The following is an 18002-nucleotide window of genomic DNA, read 5'->3' as shown; positions in this document are numbered from 1 at the left end:
CTGACTTGATGGACATGAGGCTGAGTGAACTCCAGGAGTTGGTGATGGACAGGGAGGCCCGGCGTGCTGTGATTCATGGGGTCGCAAAGAGTTGGACACAAATGAGCGACTGAACTGAACTGAATAGATCTATGATCAGTATAATTGTCCTTATTCAAACGTCAAGAATTGTTCTTTTCTTTTTCTTGGAAGGCTGCCAAGATTCCACATGAAACTGTGGTGTGATTCCACAAAATGGCAAGAGTCCTCTGGACCCTCTGACTCATCACCATCTCCTTTCTGTTTTACACTTGGCCTAAGTTTAGGCTTCTCCAGTGGTTCAGATGGTAAAGAATCTTCCTGCAAAACAGGAGACTCAGGTTTGATTCCTGGGTGGGGAAGATCCCCTGGAGATGAAAATGGCAACCCACTCCAGTATTCTTGTCTGAAGAATCCTTTGGACAAAGGAGCTTGGTGCGCTATAGTCCATGGGGTTGCAAAGAGCTGGACATGGACTGAGCTACTTTTGCTTCGCTTTCAAGCATAAAAGGAAAACATACAGTTGATTTGAATGTAAAGGATCTTCCCCTTTTTTACCAGTTGATCTGGTTTAAACAAAACAAAACAAAAAACACTGCAGAAATAGATTCTCTCTCCTTTTCCCAATAGCCAGTTTGTTGTTGTTCAGGTACTAAGTCGTATCTTACTCTTTGCGACCCCATGGATTGCAGCACACCAGGCTTCCCTATCCTTCATTATCTCCCAGAGTTTGTTCAAACACATGTCCATTGATTTGGTGATGCCATCCAATGGCCAGTTAATCAACCATCTAATTTCCCCCTGAATACAAGCAGGCATCATCAATTACATAACCCTTGGAGTCATTAAACGTCTCCTGCCTTTCACAGCACAGATTTTTTTGTCTTGAATCCATAGTTGGCTCACAGTTCTTTGGCTAACGTGGGTCTGGATCTTCCTTTCACACAAGTCTTGAATACTGTTTCTCATCCAAGAGCTACATCATCACTACCCAACAACCACCTTCCCCAAAAGGCAACATAACCCAGGAAAGGCACAGAGATGGGGGAGACTTGCTGGGTCAGAAGCCTGGCTCCATCACATACTTGCCAGCTGAGCTTAGGCAAATCAGTTAACCTAGTTCCCTCCTATGTAAAAAGGGGTAACAGTACTTGCCTCATACGGGCATTTTATCAGTTAAATGACATAAAGACATTGATTAGCAGGTGCCTGACAAATAGGAAACCCTAAAATTAACATTTACTGCTCTGCCTTAAGCTATATTTTTCTTCCTTTTTCTTTACTTCATCCACAAAAGCCCAGTTTCCTAGAAGCAAAATGCCTTTTTCCTGTCTCTCCACTTCGAAGTTGAGCCTTGAATTTCACAGATCGATCCCAATACTGACTGCCAACAAGTCACAAAGTCTTTCACAGACTATCAAAAAAAGTAAAAGCCAAGCTGTACTATAGCAGAAAGGTGAAAGAGACAGGGGATGGGGGTAGAGGGGGCAGGGCGGTGGGGGGCGGGGGTGGGTGAGACTACAGAACAAACACACCTAAAACAGAAGGAGGCATAAAGATCTTCAGTACTAGTCCGTGTCTCTGCCCCTATGAGAACAAAACTATATAAAAGGTCTTAAAATCTGTTATCAGCGGCTCTCCCTTCCCAGGACCCAGGACCCTGTTCCTGCTGGAAGTCCAGATGCATATTTGTGGGCAGGACTGTGTTTGTAGAGAATTTTGCATTACCCCAAATCATCTCCACAAGCACCTCTTCCATTAAACTTAATTAATTGCAGCAGTGGACACTTAGCATATTTCCCATCCCAACTGAAGAAGGGGCAGAATCATGTTCCAGGTAGCGAGCTCCTTCCTGCCTTCATGTTAGGAAAAGCAGGGCTGATAGATCTGGCACACCAGGGTCCCCGGCTTCAGCCCTGAGCAAAGCAGCCCAGCCCAGAGGCTGCAGCAGTTGCCCGATGCTGCCACCTCCTGGCCACATTCAGCTATAACTATCACCAGATAATTTCCCAAGTGCAGGCTGAGCAGTGTTTTCTTTCAGCAATATGCTAGCTTGAGAACGGACTGAGGGGCGGGCGAACAGGATCGTGAATTGACGTTTTCTTTGAACAGAGCGGGTGCACAATTGCCTTTCCTCATATTATCTGCAGGCAGAAAAGTAAAGGATTCTCATATGAAGAAATCAAAAGAGCGAGGGGAACGTTTCTACACCCCGAAAGACCATCCAAAGGCAGCATTTGACAACTAGGTTCCCTTCCTAGCATGTACACTGTCATTCGTCCTTTTGATATTTTTATATTTGCACTTAATAGTTTACAAAGTCACTCTATGGTAAGATAAATGTTTAAAATCAGCGCTAAAGGATTGAGAAAAAAGCCAAAATATGAGTTTTTTTTTTTTTTTTTTAATACAATGTAGACTTTAGGCTGTCCATTCTCTCACTGGCATGAAGACAACTGAGGTTACACCATGTGCTGCTTCTCAAGAGAGTCTGGGATGTGGAGAGGTTGAGAGAGAAGACGCAAGTGGAACAATTTTCTTGCCCTGTCCATTAGAAGGAAATAGACCTTTTTCCCCTGTTCTGTGGCTGCAGTGAGCCAGGGCATGGGCATGCCTTCTGTTTAGCATGTATCTTCACTTGGGGATGCCAACTGAACCAGAAATAAGCATGCTGTAGTTCAAGTCCATTTAACTCCAGCCCTTGGGAAAGACATCAACAGGATTAAGGGTGGACCTTTGGGTCCAGCTCAGTTCATCAAGGCCAAGGACAGGGTAATGACAGATCACACTGCACCTTAAAGATCCTTAAGGAGGGGAGGGGACCAGTGACTTTAGTGTCTCAGTTTACAGACTCCTTGATAGTTAAGCAGCAGCCGTGGGGAGCTGGATGGGTGGAGATCTGGTCGCAGAAAGCACAGAATGTAAATCTACCCCATGACCAAAGCCAGAATATAAACATGAAGATTTGAGATCATTCTGAGTTATTTTCTCTCCGCCTAGAGATCAAAGATGAGACCAGCCCACTGGATACCTGCAACTATGTGACCATCTTGGGATTCTGTAAACCAGTTATAAAGAGCCTGAAACTGTGGCGCTGTCCCCCGCAGCCACCACTGGCCAGGTGTGGTCACAGACTGCTCAAATGTGGCTGATCCAAACTGGAGGCATTGTAAATTTAAAATATAGGCTGGTTCTGGAGACAATACAAACTGAGCATAAAATATCCCATTAGTAACTTTACACTGACTATGTGTTGAAATGATAGTATCTTGGATATACTGGGTTAAAGAAAATATATTATAAAATCAATTTTACCTGCTTCTTAGTTTTTTAAGTGTCTTCTAGAAAATTTAAAATTAAAGACTGCAGCTTACATAATAGTTCTCCTGAACACCAATGGTCTCTACTAATACAGTGCTACAGCTGTGAAGACCCTTAGGGATCCAAATGTGTCTGTTTTCAGACTTAGAACATCTCAGAAGGGGTTAAGGAACTTGCCAAAACCACAGCAACGGTGGCACAAGCATCTCTTCCTCTTCCAAGTGCAGTATATGCCTTTGTACTTTTTAACAGCATCAAATTAAAGTAACTCATACTGAAGCCTAAGAACTTTTTTCCAAATTAATGCAAGATGTCTGTATATTCGGAGAAGGCAATGGCACCCCACTCCAGTATTCTTGCCTGGAAAATCCCATTGATGGAGGACCCTGGTAGGCTGCAGTCCATGGGGTCACTAAGAGTCGGACACGACTGAGCGATTTCACTTTCACTTTTCACTTTCCTGCATTGGAGAAGGAAATGGCAATCCACTCCAGTGTTCTGGCCTGGAGAATCCCAGGGACGGGGGAGCCTGGTGAGCTGCCGTCTATGGGGTCCCACAGAGTCGGACATGACTGAAGCGACTTAGCAGCAGCAGCAGCAGTCTGTATATTAAATAATACTTTGTATATAAACTGACGTGATTAAGGATTAACATATCATCATCCCAACCAGTTAAAAGTATTCCATTTCTGATTCTTCCTAGAGCCTTGTCACTTAGAATTCTGACAACCTCTACAGTGATAGACACAGTCACTAAATGAAGGCTGAGCACCTGATGTCAAACATATACCCAGCACTCAGGAATTATCCTTCATTTGCCAAGAGCCAAGAGTTTCTCTTCATGACTCCATCAGCAGGCCTCTCCTTCAAACAAACACTCAAAACTAAAAGTTTCTTATTCTAAACTGATCAAATTAAAAATGTTAATCATGTACCTTGATAAACACGTCATAAACCCCAGATACCTTTCACAGCACAACTTGTTTTAACAAGGTAAAATAAAATCAAATCTGGGTTTACCTAAGGTAGAAGATAGGCAAAGTTTTGATTCTACATGATTGGACTACGGAGGTTACCACTGACAAAAATAATTAGCTCAAAAGAACGTGTCAATTCTAAGAGAAATATACCACTTTTCATAGCTGTTGTACATATAAATGTCTACTGCAGTTGTGAACTATGTAGAAGGATGTAAAAACTGAAGCTAGGATCATAGATAAGGTACCAGGGAGGAAAAAGCACCCAGAACATAAATGAGAAGTTACTTCCAGGCTTCTGGAAGACCTAGATTATGGTCTAGGTCTTCCAGATACCTAATTATGGTGTCTGGAAGATACCAAAAAGATACCTAATTATGGTATGTTTAAAGAAGAGATGCTAGAAAAGATAACAAAAGCAGGAGAACCAGGTAGTCTGTGAGTCAAGAAGGTGACATTAATGACACCAGAAAGTATTTCTAGAAATTCAACACTGTGATTGGATCTGCTCATTAGAACTCCTTATGTGTGTTGCTCATTAGTTGCTCAATCGTGTCCGGACTCTTTGCAACCCCATGGACTGTAGCCCACCAGGCTCCTCTGCCCATGGGATTCTTCAGGCAAGAATACTGGAGTGGGTTGCTATTCCCATCTTCAGGGGATCTTCCCAACTCAGGGGTAAAACCCATGACTCTTTCACTGCAGGTGGATTCTTCACCATCTGAGCCACCATGGAAGCTCAGAAATCATTAGGGTGGTACTGAATCTCACTCATTATGGGTTTTGTCCCATTGATGGCATCTCCGACTCAATGGACATGAGTTTGAGCAAACTCCAGGAGATAGTGAAGGACAGGGAAGCCTGCTACAGTCCATGGGGTTGCAAAGAAGCAGGCACAACTTAGCAACAACGATAAATCTCTCATTCTGGGTTTTGTCTATTAAAGTGTGCCAGGCACTCTATTAAAACTATTCTCCTGAAAACCACCAGTTATCTCCTAGTTTCCAAATCCATACTAATCCTTGAGTCTCTTAATAATATAATTACTGTCTGTCTTGAAACTTCTTTGGGGGTTGTTTTCCTTGATAAGACTACTGGTGGTCCTTCTCCTTCTATCTTTTTCTCTTCTTTTGAAATTCAGCTCTGACTCCATAATTACAAATGTTTCACATGTGTCTGGACTAGGCTCTTCTTTCTCTTTCCTTTATGCTTTGAATTTCCATGTTTCCAAACATTTCTCGTCAATACCACAAACCCTAGAACAGTGCTTTCTACACATACCTGCTGAATAGAGGGAAAAAAGCCGTGAGGGGGTTGGGTGTGGGCAGAGAGAGGTGATGAGAGACTCAGGGGAGAAGGGCAAGTTTGGAAGGTGGAACAGCCAGTCCATGATGAAGCCCAAATGAAGATGGCACAGGCAGCCAACACGGATTTGAGGTAATTGTCATTTAAGAGAGAGAAAGGACCCTGAATTCAGGATACCAGGGGTATCCCAACAGTCAAATAATTCTGGAAAGCACCAGGTTAAACAAAGCAAAATAGGTTTGGCTTCTTTAAGACTTTATAATGAATTTTATAAGCTAATAATGTGTATCAGAGTTTCAAAGAATAGTAAACACTATTTTCTCAACTGAAAATTGTTTTCCTCTCTGCAGACAATCCTAAAGGACTAGTGGAATCACTGTTTAATTTCTTTCTGGTTGTGCTTATTAGTATATAATGTGTATTCAGCGCAGCATTAAGTGCTCACGTGCTGTGAGAGATAAAATTAGAAGATTCTGTTGCTACCTTTGAGAATAAAACATTCTAATTAAGAAAATTAGAGAAAAGCCAAAGATAGTTCATAATAAAATCCTATGAGATCAGACTCTAAATACAGAAGAAAAGATACTGAACAGCAAAATCTAAATGTCACCATTCTCAATTATTTGCCTTTGCTAAATATAGCAACATAAGTAGAGGGCAAACTGAGAAACAGATGAGACAAACTGGGGGAAATACACTCGTGATATTAAACGTCAGCCCAATTCCATTTTTTCTCCTAAAATGACTCCAAAGAGGATCAACTGTGATCTTTAAGACAAAATGTTGGTCAATATTCTAACTTTTATTTCCACAAGTAAAAAAAAAAAGCAATAATTCAATTGTGTATGCATATTTCTCTTCCAGAATTGTCACCAACTATTAATAATATCTGGAAATAGGTCAGTTTCTGTTTTAAAAATCATTTAGTCGTCTATGATCTTCATTCTAGTGATCTGGCTAGAAGATCACTTCTAGTGATCATAAGATCATTCTAGTGATCTAGTGATCTTCATTCTAGTGATCCTTACTTTGTGGATCAGGGAGACACAGGACAGGAGTGGGGGAAACAGAATTTAGAAAGACCAAGACTGAATCCTTAAGGGCAATAACAAGAATCCTTCCTAACCCTTAGGGGCTTGGATTCACATAAGAGACAAATGTTTTAGGGCAGTGGTCCCCAACCTTCTGGCACCAGGAACTGATTGTATGGAAGATAATTTTTCCAAGGACCAGAGTCAGGGGAGGATGGTTCGAGTGCATTACAATTATTGTGCACTTTACTTCTATTCTTATTATATCAGTTCCACCTCAGATCATCGGGTATTAGATCCCAAAGGTCGGGGACCCCTGTTTAGGGGACTGGAGAGACTGTGAGGTGGGAAGAAGAAACACACATGTTTTCAGGAGAACAAATGGCAGACGGAAGAAACAAGGAAGAGAGCTGGATTCTCTTTCAAGGACCTACCGTTCCATCCCCACCACAGGCCAGAATCCGCAGGTTTGGTACCTTCCTATACAACTCAAGCCTGTGGAGGAAACAGGAAAAAGTTAACAAAAGAGCCTATCCCTGGCCACGGCAGAGAGCATTATTCCAACACACAGCACAAAAGAGGGGGAGGGGCAGGTGAAGAGAATGTATAATCATGAGGATGGTAATGGCTTCAAAACTAGTTACAAAGCGACTCGGTCTGAGTGATCACAAGAGGACTGACTCCAACAGTCGGATTAGAGGCTGGCAATCAGATTAGAGGCCGGCAGCCAACACCATGTTTAAGTGGCTGGTATTGGAACTCCTAGCTTACTTCCCATGACTCCTATCAATGTGTCAACTCACATTATTTCCCTCATTAGTGTCAACTTCCTTCTTCTTCTTTCCAGTCATTCTCCTCCTTTCTCAAAGAAAACCATCATTAATCAATAGTCCTTATAAGTCTCTTCCTTATATTTGATTAGCTTTCCTCAGATCTATTTATTTTTCAGACTTATACTTCCCACTCTCAACCCTAGAAAACCTTCTTCAGAGAGATGGGACACCCCACCAGCATTATTACAACTGCACCCACAACTCCACTCACTTGCTAATACTAAAACCTCCATTTATATCTCTCAGCCCAAAGAGGGAAGATGTACCGAATTTGCTTTATTTTGATTTTGTCTTCTTGAAAATTGTCTTTCCTGTTGTCTCTGAAGAAAATGCAATGACACTTCCCCTACTAAACTGTCTGCTGAAGTGAAGATTCTAATGGCTCTACTCCAGAAACATCACCTTATTTACATCAAATGACATTTTTCCTGAAAACAGTTCCTGTCTTGCCATATTCTTTATGGTGATCTATGAAGTTATCTACCTAAAGCCTAACTGAAAATGATAAAATCCTAAGAAAAGTAAACATAAAATGGCAAAACCCAGGATTGTAGATTTGCTTTAATAGATCTGAATGCAGATGTATTAATAGATGTGTAATAGAATGTATAATAATGTATAATAGAATGATGTATTCTATTAAAAAAATAGAAGTCTTATAGCAAACTCTAGTAGCAAAGAAGTTCATAGATTAGAAGAATGACAACAGAAATTAATTTTCATAATTAATGTTCTCCTGCATGCTTAAAATACATAATTTATCCATTTCATAGAGGAATATTATTTGTCTAGAAATTATCTGATAAATTCTCAGAAATGATCTGAGTGCTTCTTTGCCTCTGATATTACTTATTGAAAAGTAATTAGTATCTCTTTAGCTCTAAAGTTTAACAGATGAAATCTGAACTATCTTACAGGTGGGTTTTCAAAAGGGAACCAGACAACAGCAGAAACATCCCTGGCTCTTTCCTACCATACACCCTTCCACCTAAAGGAAGATATAAGACACATGTCACCTACAATAGACTTTATTTTCCACCCCTTTCAACAAAAAATAGAGAATGAAATTTCTGAGAGGCCCAAACAAGGGATTAAACAGGAACTAGAATGTCTCCCCCACTCTGCTATGGAATCTACAGGTGTAATCAATTCACTCATTTCACAAGTGCTCACGGATGCTACACACAATCTCTAAATCAAATAAACAAACACATTCATAAACAGATCATGGCCATTCTCCACAAAGACACACTTCTTCCTCTTAAGGTACCTCTCCAAAGCCATACATGCAGAAGTAGAAAAAGGATGGATCCTTTCTCAATTCAGACTTGCCCCTTATCTACAGTTACATGTGTCTAGGCAACAAACACACGAGGAGTTAGTAACACACAGGATATGCGTTGAATGAAAGTTAGTGAAGAGGGGAAACATCAGGTGAAGTTTCAGAGGGAGAGTAGTACAGGTGAGCAAGTAGATGAAAGACAGAAAATACTCACGATGCAATCAAAGAAAGCAGGACCCCAAAACAGAAAGATCTTCTCACGCGCCTGAAACAGTATGAACCACAGAGGGTATTTCCAGACTTACGCATCTTTCGGTCCTTCCTGAGAAAGGTCAAAGACTTGCCGTGGGTTCAGGTACCACATGAACATCTGTAGGACTTTGGTTCCCTGTAACAACAACAACAAAAGACAATAATAGGAAGAGGCTTCCAAATATTAGCTCCTCATTTAAAGAATAAAAATAAATCCTGTTCTGAAAAATAATATCGAACAGTATAGAGTAGTAGTTAAAAGTCATGGGCTTTGGCCATCTCTATACCTAGGCTGAATGCCTACATACATGCTGTTAACTTGTGTAACTCTGAGCAATTTCTCTAATTTCATTAAGCTCAGCTCTCAATGCAGAGATAAAAATGCCTACTTCACAGTGTGCTGTGTGCTAAATCACTTCAGTCGTGTCCAACTCTTTGTGACCCTATAGACCATAGCCCACCAGGCTCCTCTGTCCATGGGATTTCCCAGGCAAGAATACTGGCGTGGGTTGCCATTTCCTCCTCCAGGAGATCTTTCCAACCCAGGGATCCATCCTGTGTCCCTTCCATCTCCTGCACTGGCAGGGGAGTTCTTTACCACTAGCACCACCTGGGGAGCCCTTCACAGACCTGTTGCAAAGATTAAACACACTGTGGATGGCATGCAGTAAGTGCTTAATGACTGAGCCCTATTAGCTTTTGTCATCATTATTTAATTCATGAAAATCCACATAGGAAAGTTAGTCAACTTATGCAATTTAACATTAATTTTTATTTTATTGTGCAGATTACTAGTGTCTTTGCATAATATGAAATATGGACAGCATTAACTAAATATAATTTTCTTGAAATAAATGTTTTTAACCACAGCAAAAGTATCTCAGGCTCCCCATTATTTATAATATATGGTGTTTCCAAATCTTACTTTGATATTTTTCAATTTCCATGTCTATACCTGTATCTATTTCTCCAAATCATTTCTGGAGTGTCTCAAGTAATTGCAACATTTATAGAGCTGTCATCATGGCAAATACAAGGCACTTCTAGAGGTCATTTCTTAAAGTGAATTGAGAAAAACAATAAGAGAATAATTTTTCATTCAGTTCAGTTGCTCAGTCGTGTCCGACTCTTTGCGACCCCTTGAGTTGCAGCATGCCAGGCCTCCCTGTCCATCACCATTTCCTGGAGCTTACTCAAACTCATGTCCATCGAGTCGGTGATACCATCCAGCCACCTCATCCTCTGTCATCCCCTTCTCCTCCTGCCCCCAATCCCTCCCAGCATCAGGGTCTTTTCCAATGTGTCAACTCTTCGCATGAGGTTACCAAAGTATTGGAGTTTCAGCTTTAGCATCAGTCCTTCCAATGAACACCCAGGACTGATCTCCTTTAGGATGGACTGGTTGGATCTCCTTGCAGTCCAAGAGGTTAGGCAGTATCAAAAGAGGTTTAAAGTTGAGTAGGGTGCCTCACTTTAGATCACTATCAACCACAGCAAATAATATTTGATTGGTTGGGCAGCATCTGTTGCTTCTAATTACAGTCCCTTAACTAGCTATCATAATTGCTCTTTCTTAAAAATATTCCTGTTTGTATTCCTATATTCTGTATTTGAGAGTCATCCTATTATAGTAGAAATAGCACAATATTTGAGTCAGAGCTAACTTGGATGTTCTAACTGGGTGACTGTGAACATTTATAATCTTGTAGAAATTCAGCCTGTAAAATACGGCAGTGTCTGCTTCCCAGGGTGATTATGAGAATTAAATGAATCAGTAATAGTTACATATCCAGCACAGTACGTGGCACAAAATAGGCCTTTGTAAATGTTAGTCCCTTTCTTTTTTGCTCCTTGTTAATCTATTCATTAAATTACACTTGAGGGTGTGAGGGCTAAAGTGTAGCTTATAATTATCACATTGTTATGCCAGTTGTTGCAGAGGCCATGGTAGGTCTTTTTGTTCCACATCTCATCCAAACCTATAATTTAAAAGTTCTGCTTTATCATGTGCTTGCTATAAATTTAGGAATAACACTCTATCCTTAATTATTACAACGAACCCAATCCTTCAGTGTCACCAAATGACATGCTTCCCTTCCCATAAAATTCAAACATAGGTTTAGATACATAATGGTAACTAAATACTAGACTGCTCTCTTCTTTCCATACCAGACCTTGGTATCAAGTCAGTTGGGATTATTTCAGGTAATCTTGTATGTTTCATAGGTAACACCAGAGTCATTTTAGTGACCGATTGGCTTATTAAAAACTTCCAACTGACTTGCTGGAAAATTAAATTTTCACTTTTAGATTCCTAGGGCAATGTGTATTGTCAATGTTAATTACTCCCTTCTTGTCACCTTTGGCTCTGGTAGAGTGTGCATTTCAATTTCAGCTTCTCTTACACATATAATACTAGGTAATTAACACCTTTCAAAAAATACAAATAAGAAGCATTGAGAAGGTTTTTTTCAATCTTCAAATTTCTCTAAAAGGTTTGGGTGTTCACACTGTTTTGGTTTTTGCTCATCCTGTGTGAGGTAGAACACCTAACTGTCTACAGTTGTCCTTTTGAAGAAGGATTATTTTTTAAGGCTGGTAAATTTTGCACCCCATGCTTCTAGGAGGTGCCACTGACACTGCAGTCTACTGGAACGAGGCGCTCTGAGCAGGGGTGACTGGCACAAACACGCAAGGCTGCCCTTAAGTGTTTACCTTCAGTTCAGTTCAGTCGCTCAGTCGTGTCCGACTCTTTTCAACCCCATGAACTGCAGCACACCAGGCCTCCCTGTCCATCACCATCTCCCGGTGTTCACTCAAACCCACGTCCATCGAGTCGGTGATGCCATCCAGCCATCTCATCCTCTGTCGTCCCCTTCTCCTCCTGCCCCCAATCCCTCCCAGCATCAGAGTCTTTTCCAATGAGTCAACTCTTCAGTAACCTTTCTAAAATATAATCGTTTGCGAAAATGGTCAGTGTCTGAATAACGCATTGCACTGTATTAAGTCAGTCTTGGTGGGTAAAGAAAAGAAGCCTAGCACACATTCAAGTCAGGTCTATTAATTCTGCTGTTACCTCTAGGATGAGCTTCTTTAGGGCTTTAATAGATACAATTTATTCAATAGAATTGAATGGGTGGACAAGTACTAACTCACCAGGAAAAGGGTGATTTCTTTCTTTCTCACAGACAAGATTAAGTCTACTCCATCATTTACACAATTCACTAGCAGATTCCAAATACTCTCATAGTCATCACATGCTATATGCCTTGAAAAGCTGAATTTCTGGGCAAGAGGTTTTTTTTTTTTAGTTTTCTCTAAATTAAAAAAAAAAGGCTATTATACATCAATTCTAATACACTCTGAAGAGTGTTCTCATACACAAGGTTGTAGCTGTAATACCTCAATATTTTTTAAGATATTGTGAGATTGGATATTCCTATGGAATTTTAAAACATTGTTCTCTCCAGCTGTAAGTGTCAGGAAACAGAGTGGGGCATCATAGACAATAGATACACTTTTATCTATGAAAATAGATACACTTTTCTAGATAGAAACAAGCAGTATTCATCCACTCACCTACTAAGGGCCAGGTACAGTTTTAGGTAAGGGAATCAGGAGATGGACGAGACAGAGAAGATTCTTGCTGTCAAAAGGAAGTTCTCTGATTTATTCATAGAATATAGTAATTTGGGGGTAAAAAGAATCAACTAAGAATGGGTCAGTTCAAACAGCAGCACATCAAGCACTGAAATTCTCATATAAGGCTAAATGGTCTATGCTACTAAGCAAACTTTGGTTTATATCATGGAAATATTTTCTAGATCATGAAAAGAACTGTCCATAAGAAACATCTGAGGAAAATCTAACAGCAGGAGGAAGAGGTGAAGAAATCACTTAACCCAAACAATCCCAAAGGAATACCTGATTTATGCAATAAATCTGCGTTAGGCTCCTAACCTGTACCCATGCGCGTACCCAGGAGCTCAACACAAAATACTCACTCACTAAAGATGGTCAATGTTATGTTGAAGATGCCAACTGAAATGCATAAGTGGCCAGTGGAGACACTCAAAGCCCAATTGTGGGTACTGGACGAAGGCTTTCTATATATGATACTTGAACTTTGCCTTGAAAGATGAGTAGAGTTAACCACTTGTTTTTAGATGAAGTAGACAAAAATGTTTTAGGCACAACCCATGTGAAGCAGCAAGACGTATCATGGAAAAACTATATTCCTTGCAGTCTTTGGATCATAAGGCTGGGGTGGTGGGAGATGAAACTGCACAAGTGAGTTGCAGATTAATTCATAGAGACCAGGGGTCCCCAACTCCCAGGCCACGGACCACCTGTGCACAGCCTGTCAGGAACCAGGCAGCAAAGCAGGAGACGAGTAGCAGGTGAGCGAGGGAAGCTTCATCTGTATTTATAGTTGCTTCCCATCACTCATATTACCGCCTGAGCTCAACTATCTAGTTGAAGGAAAATAAGCTCAGGGCTCCCATTGATTATGTATTATGGTGAGTTATATAAATATTTCATTATATATCACATGTAATAATAATTGAAATAAAGTGCAGAATAAATGTAATGCACTTGAATCATCCTGAAACCATCTCCAACCCCACCGCCCCACAGCCCAAGGAAAAATTGTCTTCCACGAAACCAGTCCCTGGTGCCATCAAGGCTGGGGACCGCTCCATATAGGCTATGGAGCTTGGGCTTTGTTTTGCAGGAAGTGCTTGAATCAGGAGAATAGGACTTACATTTTGATACATCAGTATAACTACAGTCTAAGGAGCTAGACATCCAGGCCCTAGACCTATGAAAGGGGCTAGATAGCTTGGTTTGTCCTATACACTGATGTCTGTTCTCTAAAATTCACCCTCAACATGAAGGTAGGGCCTTTGGAAATGGCACACAGAAGACACGCAACATCATTAATTATTAGAGAAGTGCAAATCAAAACCACAATGAGGTTATCACCTCAATGGTCAGAAAGGTCATCATCAAAAAGCCTACAAACAATAAATGCTGGAGAGAGTGTAGAGAGAAGGGACCCCTCCTACACTGTTGGTGAGAATGTGTATCAGTGCAGCCACTATGAACAACAGGATGAAGGTTCCTCAGAAAACTGAAAATAGAGCTACCATATGATATAGCAGTCGTACTCCTGGGCACATATCCAGATAAAGGTTTAATTTGAAAATATATATGGACACCAATGTTCATAGCAATACCATTCACAATAGCCAAGACATAGAAGCAACCTAAATTCCATCACAGGTAAATGAATAAGGAAGATGTTTTATATTTATCAGTTCAGTTGCTCAGTCGTGTCCAACTCCCTGCAACCCCATGAAGTGCAGCACGCCAGGCCTCCCTATCCATCACCAACTCCCAGAGTCCACCCAAACCCATGTCCATTGAGTTGGTGAGGCCATCCAACCATCTCATCCTCTGCTGTCCCCTTCTCCTCCTGCCTTCAATCCTTCCCAGCATCAGGGACTTTTCAAATGAGTGAGCTCTTCACATCAGGTGGCCAAAATATTGGAGTTTCAGCTTCAACATCAGTCCTTCCAAAGAACACCCAGGACTGATCTCCTTTAGGATGGACTGGTTGGATCTCCTTGCAGTCCAAGGGACTCTCAAGAGTCTTCTCCAACACCACAGTTCAAAAGCATCAATTCTTCGGCACTCAGCTTTCTTTATAGTCCAACTCTCACATCCATACATGAGTACTGGAAAAACCATAGCCTTGACTAGACAGACCTTTGTTGACAAAGTAATGTCTCTGCTTTTTAATATGCTGTCTTGGTTGGTCATAATTTTCATTCCAAGGAGTAGGCATCTTTTAATTTCATGGCTGCTGTCACCATCTGCAGTGATTTTGGAGCCCCCCAAAATAAAGTCAGCCACTGTTTCCACTTCTCCATCTATTTGCCATGAAGTGATGGGACCAGATGCCATGATCTTAGTTTTCTGAATAAATGCATATATATATGGAGAAGGAAATGGCAGCCCACTCCAGTATTCTTGCCTGGAAAATCCCATGGATGGAGGAGCCTGGTGGGCTACAGTCCATGGGATCACAGAGAGTCGGACACGACTGAGTGACTTCACTTTCATTTTATATATATGTGTGTGTGTGTGTGTGTGTGCATATATATATACACACACAATAGAATATTACTCATCCACAAATAAGGTCATTTGAAGCAACAGGGATGGAACTAGAGATTATCATATTAAGTGAAGTAAGTCAAAGACAAATATCATGTGATAACTTAGATGTGGAATCTAAAACTATAATACAAATGAAGTTATTTACAAAACAGAAACTCACAGACATAGAACACAAACTTACGGTTACTAAAGGGGAAAGGGGGCAGGGGACACATTAGGAGTTTGTGATTAGCAGATACAAACTATTGTATAAAACAGATAAACAATAAGATCCTACTGTAAAGCACAGGGAACTATTACTAACATCCTTTAATAAGCCATAATGGGAAAAAACACACACATACTGAGTCACTTCACTGCACACCAGAAACACAACAGTGTAGATCAACTATATCTCAATAAAAAAAAAAAAGAATAGTGGCTTTTGATTTATGCTTAGGTTGAGCACAGTAGAAAACAACATCTTCTTTGAGGTTGTTTGTTCAGTATTTTAAAGTAGTTTGGGGATTCAGATTTGAAGTTACTTCTGTCTCCTCTTTCCTCCTACCTGGGTTGACTTTCCCTGGCCTGACTCAGGACGGGTGCCCCCGATGTGGAAAAGCCTGTCCACGGATAGGGGTACAAACTCGGTCAGTATGAGCCTGTCCACAGACTGAACATCCTTTCCTCCTATAACCTGCTGATAAGCTCCCTGGGAACTCCCATCCAAGGGTCCAACTCATGCCATGCCTGAACCCCGGGATTTCACACTGAACAGTGTAAGCACCCAAGGTCTGGACACTTGACTCTAAGGACTGCTTGGCTAGAATAAATAGCAATCAGATCCCCTGCTTACAGGAAATAAAGCCTATATTCTAGGAAAACTTGAAGCCTAACCTACAAGAACATTGAATCACTATGTTGGACACCTGAAACCAATATAATATTATAAATCAGCTACAGCTCAATTAAAAGAAAGACATCTGCCTAACCATGCATGTATAATCTATGTCACTGAAGATGAAATTTGTGAAGGAGACCCAGTGGAAAAGCAGGAAGCATTGAGAGGCATCAGAAAGGCCCATAAGACTCAGGCACAAACGTGCTAATGAGTCAGGGGCATCCAAAAAACATTAAGAGTCGAAGTTAAAGCGGAGATACGCGTGAGCAGTCGGGCCCTTTCTTGAGCCCTCAGGTTTCCACACTGAGGAGGGGATCACGCAGGAATAAAGTTTATCTTTCTTCTTTTCTGCAGGAGACAACACTAAAGTTGGTATCACAACCCCTAACTCTAGTGAATGTTCCCTCACATAGCTCACATCCCACCAATAACAGCCATACCACCAACTTCCAAAGCTTTGCAGAACACCCAGCATGTGTCTACCTGAAGGGTTAGAAAAAGAGACAATTACTGTGAAGCACCTGTTTAAAGGAGGCTTCTCTGGTGGCTCAGACGGTAAAGGATCTGCCTGCAATGTGGGGGACCCGAGTTTGACACCTGAGTCGGGAAGATCCCCTGGAAAAGGGAATGGCAATCAACTCCAGTATTCTTGCCTGGAGAATTCCATGGACAGAGGAGCCTGGTGGGCTGCAGTCATGGGGTTGCAAAGAGTCGGACAAGACCAAGCAACTAACACACAAATACATGTTTAAAAGAAGTCATTGTTTAAAAAATAAGATATAAAAACCGCCCCCATGTTCAGCTCAGTATCTTCCTGCCAAGTGTTGGAAATTTTCTGAAAAAATACTGAAGAAAAAAAAAAAAAGAGCTGTAGGTATTTTACTTGCCAGCAGATGGCGATGTAGTCTAATTATTTGAAGTACAGCTATCTAAGAAGGTTTTTTGTGTGTGTCTAAGTGTGAAGCCTAACCTTCAAGAACAGAAAGGGGTAGGGGGAATACTTTATATCTAGACACAGATGAGCAAGACAAATCAATTCTTAAAAGGCAAAAGCCCTGATTTAACAATCAAAAAACAGAGTCCAGGAGATCTTCCTGACCCAGGGATCGAACTCACGTGTCTTTCATCTCCTGCATTGGCAGGAGGATTCTTTGGAAATGGGAAGCCCCATTTCTCTACTAATTGCTGTAAATTCCTGTGAATCAGTGTGGTCTCCAAGCTGCAGCAATGGTGGCACCAGGAAGCTTGTCAGAAAAGCAGGATTTCAGAGGTACCCCGACTCACTGAATCAGAATCTGCATTTAAACATGATCCCTAGGTGATTCATGCACACAGAAGCTTAAGAGGAAAAAAGGCCATGATTCTTAACACTTGCTAGACAAGAAAATCATCTAGGAGCTTAGACCAGTTAAGGCGCCCTCTCCTCACAGGTCTTAGCATGGGGTGGAGTGGACATCACTGTCTTTAAAGGCTGCTGGAATCTTTAAAGGCAGTGGGAGTTGAGAACCACTTCTCAAGGGCTAAGAAATGACCCTCCTTGAAGACTGTAAGGACAAACTGAGATGCTATTTTTCAAACAAAAAAATAAACCTTCATCTCCAATAAATTCTCACCTGCTGTGCTCCTCACACAGGGCCCAGGTAATCTCAGAAACCCTGATATGACTCTGACGATGTGCCCCTAAATGAGTTCCACAAAAGACTGATGTCAGAATTATCTGAGATGCTCACCAGTGGCATTCCTGGGCCTCACCCCAGACACACAGCACCAGATTTTATACGGTAGAATATGTCTAACAAGTGTTTCCATGGGCTTCATTTACACAGAAATTTGAAAACTACTGGACTATAAGAGGGGAGAGTAAGAGGCACATATTCAGACAGAAATTCCTTGGACTGAACCCTAACGTCAGGATGA

General features: G+C 41.2%; 1 protein-coding gene across 1 annotated transcript in view; it reads right to left on the bottom strand.

Annotated features, from left to right (window-relative positions):
• Positions 1-18002, bottom strand: part of DGKI (diacylglycerol kinase, iota) — a gene marked incomplete at its 5' end in the record, with an annotated part of 321800 nt that overhangs the window by 218815 nt on the left and 84983 nt on the right. Inside the window, 2 exons of the mRNA XM_010831746.1 lie at positions 7087-7147; positions 9073-9155. Coding sequence (XP_010830048.1) covers positions 7087-7147; positions 9073-9155 — 144 coding nt within the window. The remainder of the gene's footprint in view (positions 1-7086; positions 7148-9072; positions 9156-18002) is intronic.

This window comes from Bison bison, unplaced genomic scaffold, assembly GCF_000754665.1.
Source record: "Bison bison bison isolate TAMUID 2011002044 unplaced genomic scaffold, Bison_UMD1.0 scf7180017864530, whole genome shotgun sequence".
Lineage (NCBI taxonomy): Eukaryota > Metazoa > Chordata > Mammalia > Artiodactyla > Bovidae > Bison > Bison bison.
This window is presented reverse-complemented; position numbering and strand designations above follow the sequence as displayed.